Raw genomic sequence first — 10,887 nt, 5'->3', positions numbered from 1 at the left:
ATTTATTTAACATTTAGAAAGAAGGCTTCAGAAACTGCTATAAATTGCCATGAACGGAATGCCTCGAGCCTAAACACCACACAGGTACAGACTACAAAAGAAACATACAACGACACCTCACCTGTGCAATGGACATCGGTTTGTACAAGCATGCCACAGCGACGAGGCACAAGACGGCGATGCCCTTCTACCCCTGGTCGCCAGCGGCGGCAGCCCCTGCCGCACCGGTCCAGGCAGGCAACAAGGCGATCACTGTGCAGGTGATGGCTCCTGGCAACAGCAAGCACTGCGACGGACCAGGAGGCGACGCTGACGTTGACCGCCGTGCCTCCTTGTACATATCGAGGGTGCAGGAGCGGCTCAGGCGCGAGCGCTGACGTGCCGGAGGAACAAGTACCCTGCTGATTCGTAGCGAGCTTTTCGATCTTGTTTTGCTTGAGTGATGCCGTACGTTTGTTGTGTAAAATCACGTGATGTTTGAGTTGAACATATGTAATCCGAGCTTAACAAAGTTACAACGTCTAGATCACGAGAGAGGCAGTCCATGCATTCATAGCAATGTGATCAAGAGGTTGTTTGATTAACTTCAGTGCCCTTAGTCATGCCTAGTGTTATGATGTAGATTTGTCCTGAACCTCAGTAACAAATTTAATCTTTTTATGTTTCCTTTTTCAAGGAGGAAGAGTGTTCTTATCTTTTACTCCCTAAAGTTAGCACAAAGTTGGGTCATCTATTTTGGAACGGAGGGAGTACCAAACAACAGCAGAAAATTGATGTTCCAGATGTTTAACAGTAAGATGGCAGTAGGATATCTCTGGTCAGTATTTAGTGATTTTTCTGCCTTCTACTACAAAACATCAACAGATGCCTATATGAAATGAAGAACATGCGTACGTACTCCATAATATTCCTCTCCAAGAAACAGCACAACTGATCAGGGCGTTCACAAGTCGGTGGTGCTAGAAGATTACAGTACTACCAAAATCCATATCAATCTCCATTCGCTCTCATTCTGGCGAGTAGTGTTGCACGACAATAGATAATTTGCTCTTATGTTGCTAATAGTAGTACAGGATGCGACGCCATGGCCTGCAGTTGGAACTCCCCGAACCCCAGCAAGCAGCAGAACTCGCTCCACACATCAGGCCAAACATGAGCAAACTTGATCTCCATGTACTGGCAACGTTGCAGTCAAGCACCACTCTTGATTCGACACCAAGCTGCTGTAGAGTTTAGGGACAGAAAATAAGACAGGGAATAAGTTCTATTGTAGCATACCTAGTTACTCGTATTTGTTAACCAAAATTTAACATCTGCCCAAAATCTTGAGTCGCCTATTTTATGGAAATCTTGTGTTCAATTATTACGATACTGTTATGCAAGAAATAAACATGATTCTTGTTTTATACTAGATGATTTGCCACAGCCTGTTTGAGAATGATAAAACAACAATTTCCTTGAGGATGATTAAATAATACTCTTCTATCTATGTGGACCAATTGTATACCTACCAGAAAGCTGAATTATACTCCCTCCGTCCTGAAATAAGTGACTCAAGTTTGTACTAACTTTGTACTAAAATTAGTACAAAGTTGAGTCACTTATTTTGGGACAGAGGAAGTATGCATTAATATTGTATATCTACCACTCCAAGAGTGTGCACTTGTGCATCTGCCATACGTCCGTCAGAAATTGCTCTAGTACCATTGCAAACATGACAACTAGATATTTTTACACTTTGATGACAAGGGTCAGACAAGGGGGAATAGGAGCGCTTGAAAGACTCCCTCAACCCCGTACCCCCCGCGCCGAGGCGGCCGGGGCGGCCTCCTCTCCCTTCTCCGTCCCCCTGCGCCTCCCCATTCCCGCCGCCGCCGTCGGCTGGCGCAGCCAAGGCGTTGCCCGCGCGGCGCCGTGGCGTGGCCGGCGACGGCGGCCTCTTCCTTTCCCCGCCGCGAACGCATGACTCGGGTGGGTCTGCTCCGGCGGCGATGCAGCTCGGCGGCGTCGTTCCGGCCCTGGTCGGGTGGCAGCGAGGCGCAGCATGGCCCCTTGGCGACGGTGGCGGCTGGATGCGAGCGCTGGCCGGCGGCGCCCCAATCTGGGTCAGGGCAGGCCGGTTTGGATTCCACCTGGTCGCTTCCAGCTGGCCTGGCAAGCTTCTTGCGATAGGGGTGGCGGCTACTATGCTGCGTTGGCTGCAGTGCGGCGGCGGGAGCTTCACAGGCCCGATCTAGGCCCGGCCGGGCAATTGGCCTGGTGTGCTCCTGCTGTTGCGTCCGGTCTACTACCGCCTAAGCCAATGGAGGTTTTTCCCTCCCACACGGCGGCGGTAGTGCCGGCCCCTGTCTACGGTTGCTTCGGTTAGGTCCGGCCAGCCTCGCGGCGTTTGTCATGGTGAGACGTCGGTGGTGTCCTCAAGATTGTGTTGGCGCATGTTGGTGGGCGGCAAGTGTGGTGGAGCCGACGATTGGTCCTGGGGTGTGGGGATAGGGGTCGAGAGAAATCTTTGTCGGCTCTTGTCGGCACCGATGAGGTGACGCCTGTGGGCACCACCATCCTTCTTGAAGGGCATCGGGTGTACCTCTCCCTCACTTCCCTCCGTGTATCGGGAGAAATCCTAGGATCCGTCCGGGCAGCAGTGTCGTCATCGTCGCAGTCCTTCTTGAAGGTGTTGCTTGGTACGCGGCAATTCGGCGGCATAGGAGTGTGGTGGAATTCTCCGAAGGGCACAGCGGTTCCAGGATACCGTCGCTTTTGTTGATCCGACGCTCTTGGCATTCTTTCTCTTATTTTTCTCTTGTTGTTCTTTTGGGCGTGATTGTGCTGTTTGCCCCAGCGATGATCGAACAGTTGTATCAGGTGGTTGCTATATTAATATAGCGGGGCGAAAGCCTATTTCGAGGGTCAGACAAGTTTCACCAAGGTCAAATGACCCTAGTACCCTTAAAAGAGAAAACATGCCTTCCATATAATTTCAAAAACTAAACTAAAAGTGTGTTTTTTTCACCTCATATAGGGCTATCAGTAGCAAATAAACACTATTTCATCTCTTGCTAATGGTACCAAAGCAATTACATTAGTTGTAATTATAAATTTGTATAATTTTCCAAACTTAATGGTATATGTACAATTTTCCCCATTTGTTTTACCCAGAACTATTGGACATCATACAACTCAGTCATGGTTTTTGGATGATGAACTTCTACACATTCACTAAAGGCAATATTCAGGACATCGGTAATTGATACCATATCGGTCAGGTAAACGGGCAAATTTTCCAATTAGTCAGCCGAATAAATCAATTAATCAGCTATCCGGCGACCCGCCAAGTAGCGATTAACTAACCAAGATGCCAATTAACTGGCCAATACTTGGAACAATGTGTAAAGGTTTGGCTTGTGAAACCATATCAGCTTGGCCAACATTGATCCTAGGAGAGCAGAATTAATTGGGTGGAAATGAGAGGAATAGGTATCGATCTGGTGCCATGTGCATAGGAACAAATTTCTTGGTTGTTTCCCAGAAATTGGGACATGAAAGATTTGGACAGCCCGCACAGAGCTAAAATGCAGACTCTTCTCAAAGTATGGCAAGATTTGGGAAGCCAGTGCCAATGATTTGTATTATAAGGGTGTATCTAATAGTAACGAAGTTGTACAGATAGATAACAGTATGTATCACGGCACATGTCCGGCACGTTGACACCGTATCAAAGTAAGATATCCATCAAAGCTGTTTGAAATTGTACAACTTGGTCATGGTTTTCCAAATGATGAAGTGTTACCCATTCGCTAAATGATTGGCTTGTGAACCTTATCAGCTCAGCCAGCATTGATCCTAGCAGAGCAGACTCGATAAGTTGGAAATGAGAGGATTGGGAATCTCTTTGGCAGCGCATAGAATCAAATTTTAGGATTGTTTCACAAAGTTTGAGACTAGAAAGATTTGGAAAGGAGACCCCCGAGTCACAAGGTGACTCAAGTGGAAAACAACCCCTAGTCACCTCTGGCCTTCCCCACCATCTCCCCTCCTTGCCGCCGGCTAAGTCTTTGCGGCCACCAAGGACGGCGGTGACGAGGCACCCGTCGCACTTCGCTTTGGATTGTCCATGCTCCTAATATGGCCGTCAAATGGATGGTGGTCTCTGGTGTCGGCGACGTGGGTGGGCTGGACCTCATGTTATTGGTCGTTTCTGGCATGCTCCCTTCATTCCCAGGTCGTCCCCATCATCCCCTTTCCCAACGCAGTCATCTAAGCCAGATCTAGCTCCTCTTGTTCATCTTGACCTGTTACATGTATCTGTTAGCACATGCACACAATAGGACCGATTCCTTAGGAAATGTTGCTAACCACCACGCCTCCTAAATCCTCTCAACTAATGGCTTCATAGTAGGGATTAATTGAGAACATGAGCTACACATGTACATATATATAAGCACTAGATGCCAATGAATATATAATCGTGAGTTGCATCCCAAATCTTCTTCCTCTCTACATGGTATTAGAGCGGATGTTCGTGACCAACGTGTCGATCTCGCGCATTTCGTCGGCAAGCATCTTCATGGGCATGAATTACTCATTGATGGAGGAATCACCCTGGTAGAGGCCGAAGAACTCATGCAGGAGGAAGACGACGTGTTGCACACTGGAAGGGGCCGCAACCTTCGTACAGACAGAGTAGGGGTCGTCGCCCTCGCAAACCACAATGTTGAAAATCTCCTAGGAGACCATCAAGTAAAGCCAATGAATGATGGTGGCGTCAACGGAGGACCAGTCATGGTCAACCTTCACGGCTTCATGGCTTGCATGCCAACAGACCAGCCGATGTGATCACAAATTTGGAAGGAGCGGAAAGCAAGGGAGAAATATGTTTTCTAAACATAGAAGGTCAAGTCATTGAGGTCAGGACGAATCGAAACATATTTAGAAATGTTGACGTGGCGAAGGGTAGCAATGTTGAGAGACTCGGCTAGCGCACTAGAGAAAGGATTGGTCTTGCCGGAAGACAGAGGAAGGAGAATTCATGCATGAAAGAGTTTGACGCCTTGCAACGGAACAAGACATGGCAACTCGTCCCACAACCATGGCACACCAATGTGATCATGGCAATTCATGCATGAATGAGCATTATATATTTGAGAAACTCGAATGGCAGCAGAAATATCCATCACAGGTCCAAAAAAAATGGTGAGCAGCACGTCTACAGCAATTGTTGTCGCACATTAGAAATGTTATACAATGGACAAAATGCAGTTAACATTCAAGCATCAAGTACAAAGTTACAACTTCCAAAACAGTAGTGTCAAAACCTGGGTTTCTACTTGGTGGATGGACTGCTTTCTGCAGGAGCATCCCAACTTAGGTCGATAACTGACTCTGCACTGTTTGGTTCTGCAGAATGAACCAATATTAGTGTCAATTCGAATTCCTTATATACTGGAAAAAAAGAAGGAAACACGGTTTCATGGGTAATCAACTATCTAACTCACCTTAGCTTGCAAGACTTTCTGGCTTTCGCTGAAATACTGATTAGGATGATTGATTCCGGTATCACATGAGACACCATGAGTTGCCTCAAAAGTCATTGTGCAAGCTAGCTGCATTGTCGCATGGATCAGATGATTTGGTTAGTCGATAACAGAACACTGCTAATGAAACTAAGGACTGGGGTAAAGTACCTGGTAATGCCTGTTCTTCACTTTATCGAGTATCCCTTCCAAAGCATTTCCACCAACACCCATATTGTTGAGAGCTGCTCTCAGGTTCTCTTCACTACGAATAGAACACAATAAAGGGGGGTAAACACATGAAACAAATATTAGGAGCAATCCAGTAAATTTCCTAGATTTTTTTGGATTCAACATGCTGCCATTCAGGTCAGTCCAAAACTTTTAACATGCAGAATACAAGGCCCCATATTCTCATACTTCAGAGACACTGTTAGGCAATTAACGCTAGTAGAAAGTTCATGGTAACCACAAAAATATAGGCTTTTAGCTATTCTGATAACTATTATTTAAAGAGGACACTATGAATGACAATAATACCCAAAATGTCGATAAGGGCAACCATGATGATCACCAACACCAGGTGTAGCGGATATGATCTTTTGACATGAATATGAAGTGTAATCCTGCAGCAACCATTTAACAGGTTATCAATTTTCCACCAAAAAAGGCAAGAGTTACTAATAATAAGTTATGTACATAGAACAAGGGGCGTACCGTTCGTTTTCCTTCTTTTCCATAATTGTGTCTGATAGTATATGCATATTCCTTGTCAAATCGCTCAGAGCCAACCTTATTCGTAAGACATTCAGCATCAGTGAAGCAATAGAAACTAGAAATTATATCTGATTAACTTACAGCACTACAGGTAAGAGTGCAGTAAGTAGTCATACAAAAAGTATTGCTTGACACAACTTCAACATCATAAAAACGCTGAGAGGTTTGCATATGGTTTCTCAACAATAAAAGTTTTCTTGGACACTTCCACAAAAATATAACTGCAGATTCATATATTCACCAGGAAAAGTACAGGTACCTTCTGAGAGAATTCTGATCTCCAAAATGTGAGAGCATCCTCCAGCTTTAGCCCAGCACCCTAAATAATAAAGTTTCAGAAGTACATTAACACGGCATAAATAAAATAAATTATTGGCGCTTATGAAACTAAGATTCAGCTTTAACTCATCGTATTACCTTGAGGAAAAGACCAAACTGCATTCTACCCCCGTGTTTGAGATGATGGTTTTCTCTCAACTGCCAAAAAGCAAACACTAAATAACCTGATCAAAAGGTAAGCCATGTACATAACTTTTAAGGTGCCTGACCTTCTCTAGCATATGGCGCATACAAAGAGGGAAAGAAGTTCTAGCCAGTTGATCAATATCCTTCGACGAAATCTCAGTAGCATCATTTGGCTGTATAAAATATTGATTATAAATCAAAAGGTTCAGTAATTTAGTGAAGCCTCGGAAATAATGTGTTGAAAAGTACAGATGTAACAGTATACCTGAGAGTAATCAGGTCCAAAATACGCATTGCTTAACGCCTCAACAATCTGCTCAAGAAATATACATCATACATGTTACTAGAAGATAAGCCTGAGAAAAAAACTGGGAATTGTGCACTTATACTTACAGGAGTCAACCTGTCCTTTTCTTGTTCCTTAATGGTCGCAGTCCATTTCCTGTGCTTGAATTGTTTCAGTTATTAGAGATTGTCTTTACTCATATGCAGCCATACAAGTGCTAAGTTCAAAAACGAATGCCAAGATGGAAGGGAAGTTCAAAGTAATGAAACGGTGTACTCATGCAAACAACTACAAACTCAAGTATTTTATTTGTCTAAACATGAATGGAGGCTGATTGATGAGACAAAAAACACTATTGTTATGTATGCATAAGGTACAAGGGAGATACAATATTGTTAAAAATACAGAATCAGGTAGCATATATCAAGACCACAAGAAATATTTCCTACAAATAAGCAAGTACAACTTTGAAAAATACAAGGTTACCATTTACCTATTTGTTAAAACAAGTGCCTTTGAGATATTGCAGCGGAACTGGGTTACCACAAGTGAAACCACCTGGCATATTTATGCAGATATGTTTTAGCATGGGCATTAACCAAATAAGAAGTTTGTATTCTCATGTTCACATCAAACCTGACTCATCGCAACATAAGCATAGCCCTTTGAAAGGAATACTCGGCGGCTGGCAACAAGATCTGGAACTTCTTCAAAAGGTACCTTAATTGGGTTTAAGCATTATTAGTTAGGTTGGTCAATCACAGGAACAAAAACTCAAGACAAATATATAGGATTTCAAACTAAGATAGACTGTTCACATACCTTGAAGAACACAGATTCAACTGCAAAATGAAATACAAAAAGTTAGCTCGTAAGTTCAAGAACACAAATGCCAATAAGAACATTTCACTTGAACAGCATAAAGAGCAACTGACAAATGGTGACAAAGGTTGAAGTACTAAAAAAGTTTCACATCACAATGCTATGCATTGCAAATACATTTTCTTTAGAGATATCTCCAGAGTTCAATCCCAGTTGTCAAGCCATTGTATCAGTACATAACTAGTCGTGATTTCAGATCATACAAACAATTGGACGTAATCCAAAGCAGATTATTCTGTAATTTGTTATAATGCCTTGGAATAGAAATCTGCACCTGAATAACTTAAAAGCAGTGACAAATCCAAATTGAATATGTGGGCACCTGTGCCACTTATTTTCAAGGTACAAATCAAAATAAACCAGCAAAGAGTGTTCCATACCGCTTGCCGATTGACCGATGGACCGTGCAACTTGGCTTAACTTATCTTTCACAGCCTACAGCATGAAACCAAGAAGTTACATTACTCTGAAGCATCAACATCCAAGTGCTCAACTATTTTATTAATGTCCATAATCTATACCTCGAATTCTGAGTGTGGCAATGCTTTGTATGGAAGCTGAAACTCACTCATAAGAAGCCTCTGAAAAAGACAGTAGGACAAGCATGGTTAAAACATACGGAGTATATTATTTTCCTCTAGTTCAGTTACATGATAAATAGAGAAGAAGCCACCTGTGATTCAGGACTCTCGAGACGAAAGCGATACCGAAACAGTGTATTTTCCATGGAGAGAAACCACTTACGCAATTCCTCCCTAGTAGGTAAACAAACAGTGTTCCAATAAGTTGGCCAAAATCGCAGAAACAAACCACCAGCCTGATGAATACAAAATGTAATTGCAAGAATGTTATGCATACGTTCTGCAGTATACAAGACGGAGCACAAAGTGAGATATTATGTCCTTGTTCAAAGTCTCTGCTGGATCCTGGTGCCTCATATGTGCCTTCCACAATTCGCTTACCTAAATGTCAAGGAGAAGCATGCATTTCAGTTCGATTCAAACATTTAATCATCATTCATAACAAGGCTTCAGATATCTATACTTAACTTGCTTGCCTAGATATCAAGGAGAAGCATACGCTAAATCCATAACTAGACTTACCAAAAATTTACCTTAATATATGCTCGATCTAAGAAACACTTGCAACTTGAATTTAGAACACATGTGCTTCAGAAGGAACATCATGTGCAATCTAAAAGAGCCTGAGTGCAACTTATAAATTGTCCATGCGTCTAACTAAATCCAACTCAGATCGAGGGCTACACGCAGCAAGATTTACTGATACTTTCACCTGCTTGTACCGAAAATCTGCACTAAAACTCCCAAAAATGTAGCTTTCTCACGGAAGGCGCCGAAATAGATCAAAGGAGCAAGAGAGAATGGCTCACCAGTTTCTCCATCTCCTCCGGCCTCTTCCCCCGCGAAAGCCCATCCGAGATCCCCTTCAGGACTAACCAACACAGCACAGAAAATTCGCATGAAACGCTAACTGTTAATAACCAGATCTAAAGAGGTGCGCGGCACAGCGAACCAAAAATTGCCCCACGAAACGAAGGCCGGTCAACGCACCTCGCAGGCGGTCGATGGCGAAGAGCTCGAACTCCTCCAGCCGCACCTCCAGCTGCGGCGCCACACGGTACGTTGGCAGGGCACCCGCGCCGCTGCCTCCGCCGCTGGCGGCTGCGGCCGCCGCCGCGAGCTGCCGTTGGGATCGCACGATTTCCATGGCTGTGGGTGTTTGGTTCCAAGCGCGGCGGAATGAGGCTCTCTCTCGCTCGCTCTCTCTCTCTCTCTCTCTCTCTCTCTCTCTCCTCTGCGGCGGGGGGTAGGGGAAGGGGATTGGGGGTTTTTCTTCCGAGTTTGGCGGGAAATGGGTGTGCTTTTCCCGCGGCTGGGCGGTCAGCTGCTTCGGATGGGCTAGGCCTTAATTTTATACATTTAGGGAAACAGATTTAATCGGCGCCCGTAGCGCCCTTTACTTTTGCTTAACAAAGACATCGTTAGATCTGGTTAATATCAAGGAAAACAATGACCCAATGGACACACAAAGACGTAGAACGAGAACGACAAGCGAAAAACAAAATTACATTAAAAAGGATTATTTCTCCTCTAATTGTACGCCACCCGACAAATTACACTGCTGAACCAACACCAAACAAAAATAGTATTGTTTACTTCGTACCTAATACAGGGCGCTCAGGCCCCTTCGCTATGTTTCTAAATAGACCGACACATACTAGCATATTTCGCTGCACCGGTTTTGGGAACCCTAGAAGGTTCACACCGGGTTTTTTGGGCTGTTTTATTTTATGTTTGTTCGGGAATGAGTTTTTCTCTGCTTTTTATTTCCGTTTCATTTTTATTTTCAAATTCACAAATTTTCCTGAAATTTATGATTTTTTTCTAATCCGTGAACTTTTTTTGAATTCATTAACTTTTTCAATTTCATGAATTTTTTAAATCAACTTTTTTGAATCCGTGGACTTTACAAATTCATAAAAACATTCAAATTAGTGAACTTGTTTCAGATTAGCAAACTTTTTCCAAATTCTTAAAAAATGAATCCTTGAAATATTCTCAAAATTTGTGATCTTTTTCAATTTTGTGAACTTAAAAAAGCAAGTTTGTGAACTTTTTAAAAAGTCAATGGTTACTGGACAAATGGTTTCATTGGTCGCGTCCCGTCTAGCGTGTGTGAGCGCCAACATTGTAAGCTCTGTGTAGGAGGTCTCACGACAAACTGACATTGCAATGCACACGCAAGCGGGCGAATCAACCGAGATGGGACTGCCCATTTTTAGCAGCGAGAGGTGCGTTCTATAGAATCCGTTTTGGGGAATCTTCTAGAAGGTTCTTGAATTGTTTTTTTTTACCGTTTTTAGTTTTCCTTTTCTTTTTTTTCTTTTTTTGATATACTTTTAAAGTTTATTTTTCTTTTTCCATTTTTGGGGAAATTCAAGCATTT

At 43.4% G+C, this 10,887-nt stretch overlaps 1 protein-coding gene across 2 annotated transcripts; it reads right to left on the bottom strand.

The window, feature by feature from the left end:
* Positions 1–848: 848 nt before the first annotated feature.
* LOC119364099 (probable DNA primase large subunit) lies at positions 849–9,748 on the bottom strand. 2 transcript variants are annotated; one of them, XM_037629504.1, is made up of 20 exons: positions 9,492–9,748; positions 9,311–9,372; positions 8,779–8,882; positions 8,594–8,675; positions 8,442–8,501; positions 8,301–8,355; positions 7,861–7,880; positions 7,675–7,758; positions 7,532–7,596; positions 7,146–7,194; positions 7,018–7,065; positions 6,836–6,925; positions 6,705–6,764; positions 6,547–6,606; positions 6,228–6,302; positions 6,051–6,136; positions 5,682–5,775; positions 5,493–5,600; positions 5,313–5,394; positions 849–1,223 (listed from the first exon to the last, which is right to left on the bottom strand). In XM_037629504.1, the coding sequence occupies exons 1-19, from the start codon at positions 9,646–9,648 to the stop codon at positions 5,362–5,364; spliced, it is 1,392 nt and encodes a 463-aa protein (XP_037485401.1). In that variant the 5' UTR covers positions 9,649–9,748; the 3' UTR covers positions 849–1,223; positions 5,313–5,361. The 2 variants fall into 2 exon arrangements, with proteins under 2 accessions (XP_037485401.1, XP_037485402.1); XM_037629505.1 differs by having other exon boundaries at positions 849–1,220.
* Positions 9,749–10,887: the final 1,139 nt, after the last annotated feature.

This window comes from Triticum dicoccoides, chromosome 2B, assembly GCF_002162155.2.
Source record: "Triticum dicoccoides isolate Atlit2015 ecotype Zavitan chromosome 2B, WEW_v2.0, whole genome shotgun sequence".
NCBI classification, from domain to species: domain Eukaryota; kingdom Viridiplantae; phylum Streptophyta; class Magnoliopsida; order Poales; family Poaceae; genus Triticum; species Triticum dicoccoides.
This window is presented reverse-complemented; position numbering and strand designations above follow the sequence as displayed.

Coding starts and splice junctions, on each gene's coding strand:
- LOC119364099 (XM_037629504.1), bottom strand. CDS start 9,648: ATGGAAATCGTGCGATCCCAACGGCAGCTCGCGGCGGCGGCCGCAGCC. Junction 8,676..8,778: donor CGTCTTGTATACTGCAGAAC/GTATGCATAACA, acceptor TTTACCTACTAG/GGAGGAATTGCGTAAGTGGT. Junction 7,066..7,145: donor AAAAGGACAGGTTGACTCCT/GTAAGTATAAGT, acceptor TTTCTTGAGCAG/ATTGTTGAGGCGTTAAGCAA.